General features: G+C 41.7%; 1 protein-coding gene across 9 annotated transcripts in view; it reads left to right on the top strand.

Annotated features, from left to right (window-relative positions):
- LOC308106659 (5'-AMP-activated protein kinase subunit gamma-2-like) overlaps window positions 1-19,352 on the top strand; it is a 38,265-nt gene that overhangs the window by 10,771 nt on the left and 8,142 nt on the right. For 5 of the 9 annotated variants that reach the window (XM_080458527.1, XM_080458526.1, XM_080458530.1 and 2 more), the window contains 8 exons: window positions 8,115-8,341; window positions 13,452-13,503; window positions 14,456-14,562; window positions 16,235-16,316; window positions 17,465-17,523; window positions 18,527-18,572; window positions 18,754-18,808; window positions 18,910-19,036. In XM_080458527.1, the coding sequence (XP_080314653.1) occupies window positions 8,115-8,341; window positions 13,452-13,503; window positions 14,456-14,562; window positions 16,235-16,316; window positions 17,465-17,523; window positions 18,527-18,572; window positions 18,754-18,808; window positions 18,910-19,036 (755 nt within the window). Of the gene's footprint in view, window positions 1-8,114; window positions 8,342-12,935; window positions 13,187-13,451; window positions 13,504-14,455; window positions 14,563-16,234; window positions 16,317-17,464; window positions 17,524-18,526; window positions 18,573-18,753; window positions 18,809-18,909; window positions 19,037-19,352 lie in introns of those variants that run through there. The other 4 variants (XM_080458532.1, XM_080458534.1, XM_080458533.1 and 1 more) reach the window with 4 other exon arrangements.

The following is a 19,352-nucleotide window of genomic DNA, read 5'->3' as shown; positions in this document are numbered from 1 at the left end:
ACGTATAAATAAAAAGTGAATGAGGCTCCGTCATTCAACAATGAATGCTTGAATTTGCTAAACACATCGTTTTTAACTACAAATCCGATAAATTGATTTTTTTGCCCAGCCCCTACGAGATACCATAGTAACCTGTCTCGGTACTGACCCAACCACCTCCCTCCGTCTAGCTATCGAACTAGCTGTTAACAATTCCTCCTGGTTACCTACCAAGCCACTGATTTAACCAACCTGTCATCCATTTAACTACGTAGCGTCTTTACCACATATCTACAGGAGTGGCTTCATTACCTACCGAGCTGCCTACCTTGCCACCTGCCTCGGCTCTACCTAACTGATGATCTAGAACAGCGACCTTGTTATAGACGTAGCCGCCCGTCCAGCTCCTGATCTGATCACCTTTCAAATTGTCAAGCAATGTTGTGGAGCCAAACTGTCCTGGATTGGCCACCTACGTCTCCACACACCTTTCCACCTCACCACCTGCTTTTATTACGTCCGTCCATCGAGCCGTCACCATTTCTTGACGGCCTTTCTGGTCACCCGTATGACCAACCAGGAATGGCCTTGCTACTTACTTAAAGTCGGTTTTCACAACCTACTTTTTTTTTATATATTTTCTTCCATCTTCATCAGAAATGTCATCATGATGTTTTGATCCATTTAACTGCCTACTTTGCCTCCAACCTCTCCACCTCACTACTTTCTGTTTGCCCATCCAGCCATCTATATGTCTAACCATCTATATGTCTAACCATCTATATGTCTAATCATCTACTATATGTCTAATCATCTATATGTCTAACATCTATATGTCTAACATCTATATGTCTAACCATCTATATGTCTAACATCTATATGTCTAATCATCTACTATATGTCTAATCATCTATATGTCTAACCATCTATATGTCTAATCATCTAATATATGTCTAACCATCTATATGTCTAATTATCCATATGTCTAATTATCTATATGTCTAACCATCCCATCACCTCTCCAGCTACTGTTTTAGCCAACGACAAAAACAACTTACCCTGTAGTGCCGCATTATGTAATAACGGTGCAATATGTAATAGTGTAATCCATTTTCAACACATTATGTAATAACGCCGCATTCTGTAATAAAATTCTGGAACGCATTATGTAATAAACTTTGCCGCATTTTGTAATAACTTGCTGCATATTGCAACAGTTATTACAAAATGCGGGTGTGTAGAGCCGCATTATGTAATAATGTAATAGATGTCTGTTTTTGTGGTTTTTATGCTTTGTATCATATATAATAATTACATAACATAATTCAGATTGCACGTGTTTTATGTCTTGCAAAATTTCAGTGCACCCGTAACGTTTGTGTCGGCAATAATTAATTAGTGCAGCTTTTGTCTCTCGCTTGTGAACTAATTCTCCATTATAAAGAATACAGTTACATTTGATTTACACCTGAGTAATAAAACATCATACTAGTTTCTTTAATTTTTTTATCATAATTATTACATTTTCTTTAAAAAAAAAAGACTACATTTTGTAATTACTGTTGCAAAACGTGACAAGTTATTACAAAATGCAACAACTTTTATTAAAAAAAGCAGCAGATTATTACAAAATTCTGTGTTATTACATAATGAGTTGAACATTTATTACATTACATATTACACCATTACTACATAATGCAGCCCGACACACCCGCATTTTGTAATAACTGTTGCAATATATAACAAGCTATTACAGAATGCGGCGTTATTACATATTGAGTTGAAAATGTATTAAATTATTACATATTGCACCGTTATTACTTAGTGCGGCGCTACATACCCTGCTGTAGTTACCTTGCCACGTTTTACCTATTTACTTTGCCCCCTTGACACTTATCATGATACTTCGCCACCTACCCACATGTCTAGCTACCTATTACACTTAACCCCTATGTAACTACTGATCTGGCCGCCTTCCCTCCTAACTAGGCCCCTACAGAGCTTCCAGCCCAGCTGCTGATCTCGACTCTATCAAGCTCCCTCGTTGCCGGTCTCATTACAAATCTAGCATCCAAGATGTCAAGAGTTCACCAGAGTTCAGATGTCGGCGTTCACACTTCCGCCACTGAATGACACAACAGTCACAACCAGGGTTGGATTCCATTAAACCTGTGATCCCCTTTAAAATCCCCAAACCAGGTTTTCTTTTTTTTGTTCTCATATTGGTTCTTGTTTGTTTCCTCCACTGTCTCCAGCAGAGGCTTGACAAACTGTGAGGCCATGACACGGTGACGTACGCTCATTTTGCGGCTCTGTGTGACGTTTGGGTTTTTGCCGTGAAAGTGGTACGCGACGCGGTGACACCTCTGGCCCAAAAAAAAAACTGACCGGTTTGATCCGTAACGTCGGCAGCGGGGAAGCTGAAGCCGTTAGCACGGCGTTAAGAAGCCGACATGAACATGTGAGAAGTCATTCTGCTCTCCTCGCAAACACTTTGTGCAGCGCTTGGGCAGAACAAAATGAAGAAAAATGATCGGCGCGCTATATGTATTTAAGTTCTTTGTAGTTAAAAAATATCTATATATAATAATCTGCATCAAGTTTTAATTCAGATCTCCAAAGAAAAGTGGAATTCAACAATAAAGGCAAAATTACAAAAACACATCAATAAGAGTATTATTGGTATTCATAATCAGTTATAGTGTAATCATAATTTTAATTCTTATTGTAATTATTTATTGCAATTTAAAATCGTTTTCAAATAATAACAGAGAATAAAGAATGTTTTACTTTTATTGGCAGTATTTTTATATATTATTTTTATTATATTCCATGATGATGATAATAATAATAATGAAAGAATAGAAATGTAAAATCCATGTTAGGATAACATATTGATTAACAAAATAATGCTAAAGAATGATACAAATTCAGTATTTTTAAATAATTGAAAATAAAATCAGATATATCAATAATTTAAAATAAAAAAAAAACACAATGTACAATTTAAAATATTTAAGATACTATTGAACACCCCAGCACACACATACATTCTGACTGTTTTTGATTGATTGATTGAAATGTTTATTTCAAATAAGGTACGAAAACAAATAAGGAAAAAAAAGAAAATTAACAACAAAGTTTTCCTCTCAAATAAATACTGTAGTAAACCAAAAAGATTAAATGAAAATTATATTTAAATATTCGTTTTTTTCAGTGAGTGCACAACAACGTACCATGTGTAGTATTAAAATTAATAAACAAATATCAACAGAGGCGTCTCTTTGTTTTGGAGCTTACATGATAAATCCAATTTGCATTTCACTGGATTTGTGATTGATTACATCTCCCAGTGTTTCACGAGCTGCTCCTTTATATTTACAACGGGAGGATCGGATCCTCTGAGGATCTCCTTCTGCACATCTAATGGCCAAATCATGACTGGGGAGAGACTTCCTACTTCCTAATCACAACTGCTCTGCGACATTTACACAACGTCATGTTTGAAAACTTCTTCAGATATATTCAACCCTAGTTTCTGCAGGAGCTCATGCAAAGATGGAAATGGTCTCAAATTTGTGTATTTTCTATCAGTATCATGGATCTTCAGCAGCAATACTGAAGATATTTATTTTTTTTAAATGTGATGTTTAATATTGATATTAATCAAAGTTACTTTAAAGAATTTGACCCCACCCCCCCTCAAGAAATTAAACATCAACAACTAGTTTCTTCTTCTAAAATCAGCGCTTTACGATGAGATATTTGCTGATTTAAAACTAGGAGTAAACACACAGTCACGTATAGCGACGACAACTGACTAAATATCCTCAAGAAGTGTTAAAATGGTGCTCAACACCCATGTTTACACTGCAGATTCCAAATGGTAAAATAAATGAATAAATAACCTCAAGCATCCTTAGCTGGCTTTGGAAAAAATAAACTTATAATTTATATTATTACATTCTATTTGCATATTTCATGTCATCTCTCAGACAACAGATTGTTAAGAAAGACATCAATTTAATCACATTTATTGATTGGAAAAAAACCAACGAAATGATTTAATTCCCTGCAGTAAACTCTTCCCCGCCTGGCTTTTGATGTCCGGTGTTACCGGGTGGAGCCTCGCTGGCCCTCCGGCTGAGCGGGGCTGCAGGGAGGGCGAGGGGCTCCCGGCCCCGCTGTTATCTCCTCCTGAGGAATGTGCCACAACAGCGGAGCTAAAATAAGAAGGCCACACAGCGGAAGCTGGACGCGGCCAAAGAGGGAACGTGGACGCCAACGAAATGTCAGGAGATAGTGTTGAGTGTGCTCGGACAGGCTGAAGCCCACCTGACCCCCCCCCCCCCCGCCGGCCTCCTTTAAGGAAAATCTCCTCGATTCACCACCCGTCATCATAGAAAGCATTAAAAAACGACTTCAATTACTACAAGTCGTGTTACAAGCTGCTGAGTGATCCCAAAACAGAAACCTGAGATTGGTTTTCTACACGGTCCATGTTTCTCAGCGTTGAATCAGTTTAACGTTTGGAAGTTTTGTTCTACACATGCTGAGCTGCAGTTTTATGCGAAAACACTCTGTTTGGATTAATGGGTCTTTTATTGTGAAACTTCATATTTAGTACTGGTGTTACAGCTTCTTGTTTTTTTTTTTTTGTCCATAATACAACAAACTGAGGCTAAAAAAGAATAAGAGTGATTTATAGGTTATATGAGGACAATAAAATATCCTTCTCACTACTTTTGGAGCTGATTCTCACCATGTGTAAGGTGGTATCTGTATCATCCTCAAACTGGGGTCCTGGGAGTTTAGGGGTTCTGCGCAGTATCTTATCTGTTCCTAGAACTGCGCTCTGAACTGGACTGAAGCTTTAGATGTTGCTCCTGGGATCTGATGCAGCAATTCCCCTATCTTGGGACTCACCGTCACAAATTCTCAGATTACCATGTCAGCTTTAAACGTCCCATATCAAGAAAAATAATTACTTTCAAATTGTTTGATCAAAGTAATATGTGCCTGCGTTTGAAGCCCCAGTAGTGAAGAAAGTCTGCCATCTCCCTCACTTGCTCCACTTTTTGTGTGCTCATACAGGCGATTCAGACAATTTCCCTTTGTGACATCATGCGGGGAAATAACCACTCCCTCTGGTAGTGGATACTCTCTTTGACACTCCCACAGGGAGATAAAAACTTACGACCAAACTAATTAACGTATTCAGACACACAATATTTTTAATTAACCATTCTGAAGTGTCCCGCTGTAGCGTTTCTACGAGCCATAGCAATAAATCCGCCATCGACATTAGTGCATGTTAACGGAAAGCTGCGTTTTCTCCAGGGTTGCCAGATCTGACTCACCGTTTCCAGTCAAAACAAAATGCAACTCAACCTCAGTAGAAACACATGTTAAAACTGTAAAATTATTCTCGGTAATAAATGATCTGAATTAATTCTTTTTTTGGTTTCTGATTCCAATCAACCCATTTTTTATTCATTTATTTGCTTTTGTTTATATATTTTTTCTTCAATTTCTTTCTAATTTATTCAGTCTTTCAATAATGAATGAATGATTAATAATTTCTCTGTGGGTTTCTAGGTTTGAACAATAATTTAATTATAATTTACACCTTTTTTATATTTAATCATTCATTCATAAAGAGTTTGTTCACATTTTGTGGCTTACTTTGTGCATTTTTATCCCACAGTGTGCATTATCAGATTAGTCACGGCGTGTTTGTAGGAGAGGCTGTGTTGAATTTGTGAGTGTGAGTTTAACGGGTTTAAAGTTGCAGAACTGGTGAGTTTGATAGTGAACATAAAGTGACTTGACTGACTCCTCAGTGTGACACCAGCGTTAGTTACAGTAATCATTCATTCGTCGGGGCGCCTTGTGCCAGAGGAGGAGTTGTAATCTGAGCCGCGGCGCTCGTTGTCGGCCTCAGTAAAATGTCCCGGCTGGCTGGTGGTTGGTGGTGGTTGGTGGAGCAGCGTGAGTGTCGCATGTCGCCGTGCGTAACAAAGTGACGTCTGATGTCAGACGGCATGCTCCCGGGGGGGGGGGGGGGGGGGGGGGGGGGAGACGCCACATGATGTGTGTGTGTGGTTTTAATCCGACACCGTGACCGGCCCGGTTCTGATGCGGATCTCACCTCCACTGTGACGGAAGCAGCTGTCACACAGTAACTCACAAGAAAAGAAATACCGCCGTTAATCAGCCGGTCTATATATAAGCAGTCGTTAGATACCAGGGAAAACAGTAGAGATAACGATAGGGAGCGGTTCTATTTAAATAAAGAATGGATCTACTGTATGTAGTTCTGTAGTTAGATGTAGTTTAGCTGTGGGAAAGTGTGGGAAGAACTTCAGAGATTTATAAACGGTTGAGCAGAAATAGGTGTGAGATAGACGGTGACACGGTAGTGATGCTCCTGCTTCACAGTTCAAATGATGGAGTTTCTATTCACCATTCGCTGCAATAGATTTTTCTATTTTCAGCGTACATAGTTATCATGTTTGTGGGCGAACGTTCTACCGTGTAGAAAGATTTATTTCAGTAATAATATCAATTATGAACAATATCAATGAAAATATGCCAAGAAATATAAGAATTTGACTGGATCGAGGCATAAATAGTCAAAAAAATCAAATAACATAATGGTTTTGATAAGATATATGTATTTATATTGAGTAAAATGAAGACCATTAAATCACAAACTGGTTGTTTCTAACTTAAAAGTGTGAATGAAGATCATGTTTTGTTTTTTTTTCCCCTTGATAACGCTCAAGAACCAGGTGGTGGTTTCTAAGTGACGGCTTAAAAAAAGACTCTGCAGGTGTTTCCACTTCTAACTGATCAGCTCAGGTTGAAACGAGACTGTAATCATGTCCCCACACGGTCCTAAGAGGAGAACTAATCAAGCAAAACAAGCAAAAACACCACCATGGTGCATAATTTACACTTCGTTCAGACTTTTTTTTTTTTTTTTTTTTAACGAGGCGTCAGCTGCCGGCCGGCCGGGGACGTTATGATCTGCCACGTATTTGTTAAAATCTCCAGAACGACTTCAGTTCACCAACCAATACTCTTGAGTCCTCACTGCATACAGTACTTTCGAGTCAAGTCAGCGTTTTCCGTGACATTAAACAACACATTACCATACGTTCTTCACCGTTTCTACCGTAACTTATTCCTACACTCCTGCAGGTTTTACGTCACTACATTGCTGTATTTCGTCATTACCTTCATTATTTGTACGTCACCCTTTGTTCTTCATCAATGCTTCTCCAGTACTGCATTTCAACATCACTATAGGTTTTTCACTGTTTCTATAGTAATGTATTTCTGCATTCCTTCAGGTTCTATATCAGTGTTTCTCCAGTACTGTATTCCTACATTACCATGGATTTAATCTCTGTGCCTACTGACTGCAGTGTTGTATTTGTACATTACCATAAGTTCTTTATCAGTATGTCTACATTGCTTAATTTGAACATTACCATAGGTTATTCACCACTGACGATACTGGTTTTGTGGTTTTTTTCTACATTGCAAGTTCTTCACCGTTTCTACAGTATTGTGTTTCTTCATCACTGAAGATTCTACATCACTGCGGCTACATTACTGTATTAAACTTTACCGTAGGTTCTTCACTGTGCCTATATTGATATATTTCTTTTCTTTTTTTTTTATTTCTGAATGAATAAATCAAACCTTCTCCAAAGAAACTGCTTAATCAGTACTTATTTTTTAGAGTTAAAGAACTCGTTCCTATGTGATATTTGTTTCCTTGTTTAATATTGTCTCGTGAATAACGTTAATCTCATGTTCGAAAACCTTTTCAGAGTTCCTGCAGATTTTTAAAAGTTCAAGTTTGTTGATATAATTTAGTTGTTTGACCTCGTGTCGGGACATCTTTTACCCCCGCATGTGTTTTCACTCTGAACTCCCCTGGTCTGTTGTTCCTCTTGTGTCCCGGTATTGGTTCCAGCTGAGCTTCATCGCTGACGTCATTAGACCACCATCCGCCCACAAATCGAGATTTCTCCTAACTCATCTCGTATCTCTCTCTCTCTCTCTCTCTCTCTCTCTCTCTCTCTCTCTCTCTCTCTCTCTCTCTCTCTCTCTCTCTGCAGCCTCCGGTCTGTCCACGCCGCCCAGCACGCCCACGCAGGCGTCCAGCCAGCCCGTGTTCACCCAGGAGGTCCCGGCCGGCGGCCCCAGCCCCGAGCGGGCGGAGCCCAGCGCCCGCACTCGCTCCCTCTCCACGCCCCTGGACACGGGCCAGCGCCTCAGCCTTCCCTCCACTAAACCCCCGATCCCTTCGTCGAGCCCCGTGCCATCTTACTCTACCTCACACCAAGTGAGTCATCAGCTCCGCTGCAAAGAGCCAATCACCTCCGCTGCATGTCGGCCTCATTCGCAGGTGAAACGTCGCACTGAAATCCAGCAGTCTGTATGAAAAAGCGAACGACCGAGAGGAAATAGTATTTTACCCGATTGATCTGTCTGTACGGCAGTCAATTCTCTAAAACTAGTGTGTTTTGGAAGGATTGCGGCGACCCAGTCGGCATGGGTGATTGATGGTCGTAGTCGGTAGTACCAAAAAGCTTTAATAATGTAGACGTCTCTATAAGTAGCTGGTTAAGTGTCTGATTCGTCTGAGTGGAGCTGTCTGAGGCGGCAGATGGATGAGAGGGCTGACGCTGAAGGTGTTGGGGTGATGGTTTGTCTGATCATGTGGTAATGAGCGGAAATGAGCTGAGTGCACTGCAGAAGGCCTCCCAGCAGCCTAAACCTACAGCAGTAGCACTAAGTAAATGGTCTTAAACAAGGTGTGTGGTGTCTACTCGGCAGAGCAATGATAATAATAGAAATACATTTTATTTATCAGTGCCTTTCAGAACACTCAAGGACACTTTACAAAAACAAAATGTTAAAAATGCAGTTAAAAACAAGTACAAATACCATTTGTAGCATTAAAACAATCAGGCATTTGCAGTAGACATGGTTTAAAGTGAATATGCTCGTTTAAAAAAAGGAAGTTTTGAATTGGAAAAAACGTCAAGGAAATGAATGTTTCTAGAACTTTGAGATTTACTAATGTAAAGTGCAATACAAATAAAATGCATTATTATTATGATCCATCCATCCATCTTCTAGGAGGTCTGAGCCATTTAGCCGTTTTTCAAATGTTGGCATGACATTGTTTAGGATTCATGCATTCTCGGTTCCTGATGGGGTGAAGTGTGTGCGGGCTGCAGGCCTCACAGTGAGGAACCCCCCCCCGGATAGAGGATTGCATGTTTTGCCTGTGCGAGGATGTACCACTCCCACACAGTTTAAAAACATGCATTTGAGGATAGTTGGTGGCTGTAGATGTCCTGTAGGCGATTAGAACTGATAACTGGCTGCATGAGCGCGGCCTCGCCCGCCCTCTGTCCGTGAGTCATGTGCCGGCTCTCTCTGACTCATACGGGCGTATTCGGTCGTCACTGAGCAAAAGGCACGAATGCAAATCTCCCCGCTGCTGGAGTGTTTTCTACTTGTCAACAGGATCAAGTTTTCACGGTTGGCTCTGAGCTCCGGTGGCCAGGCGGAGGGCGTAAATCCTGCCCTCCGCATTTCCGCCGTATTTCAAACGGCAATACGCCTCGGCTCGGCCGCAGCAGAGGAGCGTGCGTCCGTCACAAGACTTCTCGGGCCGAGGGTTTGTTTGGATTCTGAGTCAGATGCCGACGCCCAGATTCCAGCCGCAGCTCCAGGAGGACGCAGCCTCATGATGCTCGCCGTGCAGCTCAAACTAACGGTTATGTAAAGACGGGTCCTCGTCCTTTCTGCGTGAGCGTTTGGCTGCGGCCACACAGACGGTGAATCAATACTTCGGCAGCCGGAATCAGCCGGAAGAATTTCCCATGAAGATATTTGCAAAAGGTTATTTTTGAAATGTTGCTTACAGTTAATAAAGTCCGCTAACACCCAGATTATAGAACATCTTCCTCCCGCATGCCGATGTAACTTCAGCTCATTGATAGACTAGTGAAGTTATGCAAAAGTTACATTCCTATTTAACTAGTTACTTTATATTCAATTTAGTTTAATAAATCTTTTTTTTTTTTAAAGTGTAATCTTTTACTAATCGTCACCACTGGCCCACTGGTTTTGTCAGGCAGTTTAAATAAATAAAAAATGACACTTTACCTTTCTCAGACTGCTGAGTAAGCACTTTAATATTTGCACTTTAGGTTTTTAGGAAGAATTATTGTATCATATCTGTTTTTCCGTATTGTTTTTATATATTTGTAACCTTGTATGATTTTATGTGGGACGGCGGATGGAAATTAGCCTCGTGCTAAATCTGGCATATTTACAGTATGAAGGGGGGTGGCGGGGGCGGGGGTGGGGGTGGGGGTCGTCATCTGGCCATATTAAAAGATAATTTGCTCACAGAAAGTTCACATCTAATTTGCGATGTCGGAAGGTGCAGTGGCTCCTCGGCCTCCTGTCCTCGAGACTCCGGTAATCAGTTTGTAGACGCAGCAAGTTGCAAAAAAAGGGCCTGATAAGACACGGCGAGGCCTTGAGTTCTGTTGTGACCACGACACTCGGTCTGCCTCCCGAGTTCTTCTGTGCTTTAGAAAGAAAAAAAAAAAAGAAAAAGAAATGGAGAGATGAGATAAAGTGAGTGAAAGGAGAGACGCTCTGTGATTGTTTACCCAAACGGCCGTGACTTTTGGAGAATCGTTTGTGGTTTGAATAGATGTTTCAGGAACAGTTGGAGCCGTGTGTGTGTGTGTGTGTGTGTGTGTGTGTGTGTGTGTGTGTGTGTGTGTGTGTGTGTGTGTGTGTGTGTGTGTGTGTGTGTGTGTGTGTGTGTGTGTGTGTGTGTGTGTGTGTGTGAGATAACTTTTTCATTTCTTCGGGTCATAATGGGTAACTCATCTGTGAACACACACACACACACACACACACACACACACACACACACACACACACACACACTTTAACAATTAAGAGAGTTTCAGAAGGACTTTTCATGTTTTAGTTATTTATTTCCCTTCATGCCTTTCAAACCAGTGCAATCTCTTTCTAAATGTGGACATTTGCTCTCCGGCAGCAGTTATAAGAACTTAATGCAGAAAGATCTTTGCCTGCATCTTATGCAGGTCAGATTTCTACAAGTTCTCTTAGCACCTCTCTTAATTTGGAGGAGGCCTAACTGGGGGGGAAAGAAACACTTGTTGGCCTTTTTTCGACAGGTCATTCGAGTCCAATCTCTTTCTGCTTCCGGACACATTTTAACTCCATCCTGAGATCACATTTTTTCTTGGATTTGCTCGGGTGCTTAATCCTGAACAAATCAGCAGTTTATTTGAATTTGGCTGCACCGGCACAAAGAAATCTACTCGCCGCGGATTCACTGGTTTAAAAACCATTTGGGATTTTCTTTTAGATCTTTGGACTCCGGACTCGATGAGTCTCTTCAGACGTTGGCATGTTGTTGCTTCAATCAGCTGTGGCCTGCAGGTCAAATTAACTTAAATCTTTTTACTCTTCAGACAGATTTTAAGGTACACTATCCGCAGAGTAACCGCTACTTTTTATTTTACTGTCGGTCTTCTCACAATCTTGATAGTTTCCTTCACTCGTGAGCAGATCAACGAGTTTAATGCAGGTCAGATTAGTGCAGTTTCTTTCAGCCACTCAGTAATTTTAATGTCGGCGCACTTCAGGGATACATGCACGTTACATGTTCTCTTTCAGTCGCCCGTTTGCACGTCAAGAAAATACAATCTCTTTCTCGCCGTGCACCCTGACGGTACCTGCAGGAGGCGCTCTTTGGAGTTTGGCCCGACGAGCAGGTTTAAGTATGATGCAGTACCTCCAGGTCGATTGTGTGCAATTCATTCCACCCACTCTCAATTTTAACGTGGACTAATTGTAGGCCAACACTTTTCCATCCGACTGCTCTAACTGGTATATTTTTAGTTTGCGTCTATTTTTAGTTTCCGCGCAGGTCAAATTAGTGCAACGACTTTCCCGTTGTGGGCTCATGCAATGTGACACCAAGAGTCCTGTGATAATGTTTGACGTCTGAATAATGCATGAAACAAATGCAAATTTGGATTTGCGTGTGTCGATTTGCTTGATGGTATCCATTAATAATAGGCCCGGCTTCAGAGAGGAAGGCCTAAAGAAATCCTTCAGGCGTGCTTCTTTGGCCACATGGCCTCACAGTTTGAGATCCAATTTCAAGAGCAGTTAATTTAACGGGCTTGTGTATGCGTGCTTCCCCTGGTGGCTGCTGTGATGGGAAAGCAGGCCACCCCGGGCGCGCCGTGATACTGCAGGATGAGATTTATGACGGTGCGGGGCATAGAAACGCTGTGTCACCACTTGCAGGACGACACTGGGGAACTGTTGCAGCAGCAGGTATGCGGCCGTTTCTCCCTCAGTCCTGCTGCAGTGGCGTGTTGTGAATGCAAATTTACGGCGCCGAGGGAAATCATGTCGAAAACCGGCAACACCTTCTTTTTTTTTTTTTTTTTACCTTAATGGATGTGTGTGCAAATTTTTCTGCATGACTCAGCGTTTATGGCATCAGGAGGAAGTGTCAATCGGCACCAAATTCAGGCGGTGTTTTGATGTTGTCCTTGATGACCCACTTGAACCTTGTTTTTAATGTATTGAGGGTTTTTCTCTGGTGTGTGTGTGTGTGTGTGTGTGTGTGTGTGTGTGTGTGTGTGTGTGTGTGTGTGTGTGTGTGTGTGTGTGTGTGTGTGTGTGTGTGTGTGTGTGTGTGTGTGCGTGCGTGCGTGCGTGCGTGCGTGCGTGTGTGTGAGGCATCCCCAGCTTCTTGCTGCTAAGCAACCAAAGGGATTTCCTAATATGGTTGGTCTGCGGGAAAGGGGCGTGTCCCCCTCGGCGCTGCTTCCTGGTTTTAAACCCCCCCACCCACCCGACCCCCACCCCCAAACATACAAGCGCGCGCACGTGTTTCGTCTGGTGAGTTTGGCCGCTTAAACAATGGATCCAGCTGATTTCGCTGCAATGGGATTAACTCTCTAACACACGCACGCAGACGCCGCGTACGTGCGCGCGCACAGGTGTGTGCGCGGCGCGCGCCAGGAGCAGCAGCAGCTGCTGATTCCCTCCACACTGCAGCAAATGGACCAGGACTGTTCCACTCCGGGCGTGTGAAGGGGGTGTGAGTCAGTCTTTGTAACACTAATAATCATAACACCGTGCCTCCCTCCACGCGCTCTCGGTTCCGTTGCTCGTTCGGCGGCTCGGCTTGTTCGCTCGGCCCGGTGGCGCGCGGCTCAGCTCGGGGTTCCTCGCGCGCCGCGCGCCGCTCCGCTCCGGGTGGTCGCGGCGCGTTTGCGGCCGGGGCCGCTGAGGGGGAACTCGGCGTGTCGCTGCTCAGCCGCTCACAACAAGTTTGTGCGTCAACTTCTCGTCTTCTGTTTCAGGTCTACGGATTATTCGAAGGCATGCTGGAGAAACTTGAACTAGATGACGATGGTGAGTTTCCCACTCGGTGTCTTTCACTAGATTTAATCAGTTTGTGTCATTTCACGGTGATCACATTATTCTAACATATTTTTTTAGGGGTTATTGTCTGCAGAGATTGAGGCTCATCTGTTGTAAACTGTCAATATTGTTAAGGTTTCTCATTATTTATGACGCATCCTGTAACCTCTGCTTCAAAATAAAACTTGTACACAGAAACATGTGCAATGCTGACAAGCAGATAGGAGGGGAAACACCAAAACAGGCATTTTGAATGACTTAAATGTAAAATATTGTTGGTTTTTTTTGTACATTTTTTTTTCTTTTTCCTCTTGAGAATTTTCATTTAAATTCATTTGTGCAATAAAGCTCATTCTTTAGCCCTCAATAATCATTTAAAGAGTTATTTAGCTGCTGCATAGATAACGTTCGACAGTTAATTACAGCTCCCTTAAATATATGAACATTAAAATGAATAAAAGAAGAAGTTAATTACTGTTAGGATGTAGTTCGTTGCTACAGATTTCTGATTCCATCTCAAAATTTAAACGGATCCTCTTCATCCTACGCAACGCAGGCTTTGTAAATGTTTTCCTCTTATTTTAAAAGATCAAACGATGAAATGATAAACTTAGTACTTCAAACATAACTTGCCGTAGCCTCATTTTCTATAAATCTGGTCGGTTGATCAAGTACGTCTCGCTCCTACAGCATAAATAATAGATATGTTTGTGTTTTGGGTACTTTCCATATGTAGCAGCTCGTGTAGGAAAATCTAATTGAATTTGTGCCAGCACTAGTTTGCGTGTGTTTTTCCGCTTGTTGATGCTTGAAGCGGAGTGTAATTATCTGTAAGATGGAGCAGTAAAGTGGCTGTAAGTGGTCCGCTCACGTAATGTTGTGTGTGTGTGTGTGTGTGTGAGAGATTTCTTCTCTCCTCTAAAGGTTTTCTCTCTCCTTCCAGCTGCTGAACCAGAGAGCGATATCTACATGCGCTTTATGAAATCTCACAAGTGCTACGACATCGTCCCCACCAGCTCCAAGCTGGTGGTGTTCGACACGGCGCTCCAGGTTTGGATCGCCTCATAGATGATTGTCCTTTTCTTTTCTTGTCACGTGGCCACGTAATGCACCGAACAGCCACAACATTATGACCACTGACGGGTTAACACTGGTTTTTCTCCTCTATCGGCAAACAAAGTGAACATCTTGTCCTCTGAGTTGATTTTAGAGGCAGAAAAATGTACAAGTTTAAGGAGTTGAATGAGTTTGACCATCGGAGCGTCTCCTGGTCTGCAGCGGTTTCTGGATGTGGGGCAGTGATGAGCCTTTGCAGCTCAAACTGCTGCGGGAATTCTGCCGGTGCTGATTAAAAGCTGTCGGGTTACCCAGAGCTGCTCCAAAACCCCAACAATGAGCTGGTGGCTCAGGTGTGATGGATCAGGATTCCGGTACCTGGAGAACACATGGAACTCAAAATACTGCAGTACACAAACTTCCCTCCCAACTTAAATCTGAACGGATGTTAAGATCCACGAGGGCTATTTGTTTTTACTTTTAATTCAAAATCTGCTTCTTTATAAATAATCTGTTATTCTGATTTTCCGCTGAAGCGGAAGCAGTTTCTCTGCTTTTCTGCAGTCCCTCACACGTTTCTCTCCCTCTCTGCTCTCTTTCTATTTTTACTTTAAATCCTGCTGTGGACATTTTTGTTTTTGGAGAAATTTTTCCTGCCGTTTCAGTCAAATACAGCAATAATGGAGATTCTTCTGCTGTGCTGTAGCAGCTTTCTGTGGTCATATAGTGACATCTAGTGGTCACAGATGATAACGTCCAATATATTTTGAGATGTACGTCATACAAGCGGCCAAAACGACAACAAAAAAAAGTGGGACTTCTTTTCTGGAAAACAAATGTAGTAGTGGTTTACTTGAATACAAATGGCGCGTCTGTGGAGATCTGCTGGAGTATTGGGCAGGTGGTCATAATGTTTTGGCCGATCCGTCATATTCGGAGGTTGTCTGGAGGGTAAATGATTCCAAACACACAAGTTAAAGTTTAATAGACGGAAGCGGAGGTATTTCAGCTCGGAGCTCTTTTTGTCTGAAGTGTCTCATTAAAGACTCATAAAAGTGTTAAACAATAATCCCAGAGGAATACGGTCTGACCTCCATGAGCAGATTTTCAACCCCAAATCCACTGAGGCGAGGAGTCCAGAGGTTTAATCTCGACACAAAACGTATTCAGAGTTTTGATTTATCAAGAGGAAGGCTTCAGTTGTACAGGTTTACTTGATTCGATTCATAGCAAGACTTCAAACTTAAGATCCCTTTTCTTTTTATCTTTTTTTAAAAACAGAAGCTGCAGATTGTTCAACTCAGCCAATTTGATGAAAAGAACTGTAGGACTTGACAAAGGCTAAACGCACTTTAAAGTGGGGAAGGAAAATTCGCTGAATAAAAGACATTTTAAGAACACGTCGAAAATATTTGTGGAGACGCGAGTCGGCAAGTTTTTGGATATAAAAATTATCCAAGTTTTGAAAACACTTCTTTAAAAATGTAGATTTTTCAGTCCAAAACTTAGATTGTTGGGTAAAAAAAAAGTTTTGGGGGTTTTGAATAATAAAAATCATTTCAATCACAAAGTTTTTACTTTAAGAAAAAAAGAAAACTTCTTGTTTTTGTGACTTTGCTTTTGTCTTACAGTGTTTGTATAACATTTTCTTTGTGTGTCTTGACAGGTTAAGAAAGCTTTTTTCGCTCTGGTCGCCAACGGCGTACGAGCCGCTCCGCTGTGGGACACCGAGAAACAAAGCTTTGTGGGTAAGCGGCCTCAGTTTTTTTATTGCAAAACGCTCTGAGATATAAAGTGACAGGCAAGCAAAAGTCACCACATGAACACAGATGCTGCAACACAACTGTAAAAGTTGATTTAAAAAAAAAAAAGTCCTACACACAACTCCAAAAAGCCTTGGGTGCATAAGCTGCAACACGACGTCAGAATTTGACAATGTAACGCCAAACGGCTGAGGAATGACGGTAAAAGAATGAAACGGCTGCAACAGTCCCATCATACAGGTTTAGACACGACTGTAAAAAGCCCACAACAGGAATGCAAAAGCTCGCACACACGACTTTAAAAGTTCAGACTCGAGTGCAAAAAAAGTTAACAAAACGAGCGCAGAACCAAATGTCACACCTCAAATGCAAAAACCATGTTGACAAGTGCTAAAGTGCAGGACGGCGACGCCACGAAAAGCTCGAAGCGGGAGACACGAATCCGCCGGCGTGATTGCAGATGATGGCGTACGGATGTACAAGCCTAAAACTGCGACTGTAAAAGCTCAAAACTACATCCGTGCGGCTGCTGCGTTGGATTTGCTGTGTTAAAGTGGTGGTGGTGGTGGTGGTGGTGGTGGTGGTGACCCTTCTGGGCGGATGCTCCCTCAACAGTCACACCTCAAGAACCGTCACGAAGAAGAAATCCTGGCTTGTGCGTTTTTGTTTTTTAATCCCAGTTTTAAACGAGAGCGTCTCCTCTCGAGAGGGGAGGGGAGGGGGGAAAAAAAAAAAAAAAGGTTCCCTGTTGTGTGTCTGTGTTATTTCCTAGAAGAGCTCAGTGGAAACCTGCTGTATTAATGCTGCTGGTCATGGCCAGTGGAGCGCGATGCTATATTGAGCAGAAGTCATTAGAGCTGTCATAAACCATTAAGCACAGTGGCGGCTCCTCTGTGTTGACCGGAGTTCATTTAAAAAAAAAAAAAGAAAAAAGAAAAGGCTCTGCAGGCTGAAAAACAAACGTGGTGTTGTAGACAGAGCCGTGTGTGTTGAATAATGAATGCAGCGTTGTTTTTTGGGGGGGTGGGGGGGGTGTTCTCTGAGCCACGCCCTGCTTAACGCCGAATCCATCCGACTGCACAAAAGCCTGTTTTCTGTTTTCTCTTCATACATTCGACGTGTTTTCTTGGCAGGGATGCTGACAATCACAGACTTCATCATCATCCTGCACAGATACTACAAATCTCCTCTGGTAGGTCCACACGCCCGCTTTAATCAGGCACTATTTGGAAATAGTCTGTTTTTTTTTTTTTTTTGCAGTTTAGGTTATACGGTATTTCTCTACCTCATGGTGCCTGTTTCATAACAAACATGCATTTGTGGGATGAGTAGAAGAATATGAGGCTCGTGTCCTTGTAACAACAGCATTTGCAGTTACTACGTCAGAATAATCTACACATTTCCTCATTTTTTTTGTGCTTTTTTTGGGGGCGTTTTCCCAACTTTAATCATTGAAAATGCCTCAAAAGTTAATTCTAACTTGCAGCACTTTAGTAGTTTATTTCTTATTTTTTTCCCAAACTAACTGATGAGTTCACGATAACAGAAGACTTGGTTTAGTATGCTCTTCAATATGTTGAAAGCGGTACTGCTTTTGAGAATTTGCATAAATAAGGACACAACATAACATTCCTGCTTTTAAACTTTTCAAATATTGACATGAAAACTAGTTTTTTGTCTGATAAAATATGAAAGTCTAATAATAAATGACAGTTTATAACCAGTTGCAGAAACACAGTGGGAAATATTTCCCATGTTTGACCATGAATTCTGACATTTTGTTTAGTTTTATATTTTTTTTGACCCTCAGAACGTATCATACATAAATTGCTCATACTTACATTAATTACTTGTTTGACCTAATTGTTCGGTAAAACATGTTTATCTACTTTTAAAACAAGTGTTTTAAAATAAATGATTCAAACTGTATGTAGAAATCAAACTCATAGACATATATCAGTAGACACAGGCACGTAAAAGGATTGATTGAGAATAGAACACTGCTTGGCACAGAGCTGACCTACTTCCTGAAGTAGTTGCATTACAGCAGTTTTCAGTATAACAATAGATTTCACTCTTTTTAGTTTCAAATTGATTTTCTCATGAGAATTCTTTTGCATTTTGTTTGAAATCACTCGTCAGTTGCAGATTTGAAAACAGACCTTATAGAAAATGGCGAGTGTTTTTTTTTTCAGGTGCAAATTTACGAGTTGGAGGAACACAAGCTTGAGACGTGGAGAGGTAAATGTGACATGTTGTACCTTTTTCAAGTTTTAATGCAGAATAAACTTTGAAGAAAGAAAAAAAAAAAAAACTCAAAAATACAAATGATGTTTTGTGGTGAAACATGTCATGAATCAACACGATGGAGAGATCGATGAAATGAAAAATAAACGTGTTCCTTCCTTCCCTCTGTGTGCAGAAGTTTATCTGCAAGCAACCTTCAAGCCCCTGGTCAACATCTCACCGGAGGCAAGGTAACGTTTCCCTGAAGCCGCCGCCGCCGCCGCCGCCGCCGTCCATCTGCCGGCGGGTTTCGCCTGCAGCTTGTAACCGCCGCTGGGCTTTGGTTCCGCAGCCTCTTCGACGCCGTCTACACGCTCATCAAGAACAAAATTCACCGCCTGCCTGTCATCGACCCCGTCACCGGGAACGCACTTTACATCCTCACACACAAGAGGATCCTCAAGTTCCTCCAGCTGTTCGTGAGTCCAACACGCCGCAGCTCGGAATCCGGTTCTTGTGTCGTCGAGTGAGAAAATTAAACCGGGATTTACTGTGCAAGTTGTGATATCAAGAGACAATCCACTCATATTTGACGTCCCTGACTGTCTCAGACAAACAGCCAGATCTTTTTTTTTAAAGTAATGCAACAGTCACTACTGCGTTACGAGATGAATTCAAACAATGATTCATGGACTGAAGGTTTCCACGTATAGAAACCACATTTACAATAAACAATGAAGCAGTAAGATGTTCAGAAAAGAGATGCTGATATTCATTTTATCAATCTTTTTCTTT

Source organism: Lipophrys pholis (assembly GCF_963383615.2).
Source record: "Lipophrys pholis genome assembly, chromosome: 1".
Classification (NCBI taxonomy): domain Eukaryota; kingdom Metazoa; phylum Chordata; class Actinopteri; order Blenniiformes; family Blenniidae; genus Lipophrys; species Lipophrys pholis.
The sequence above is the reverse complement of the archived record's forward strand: the minus strand, read 5'-3'. Positions and strand labels throughout refer to the sequence as shown.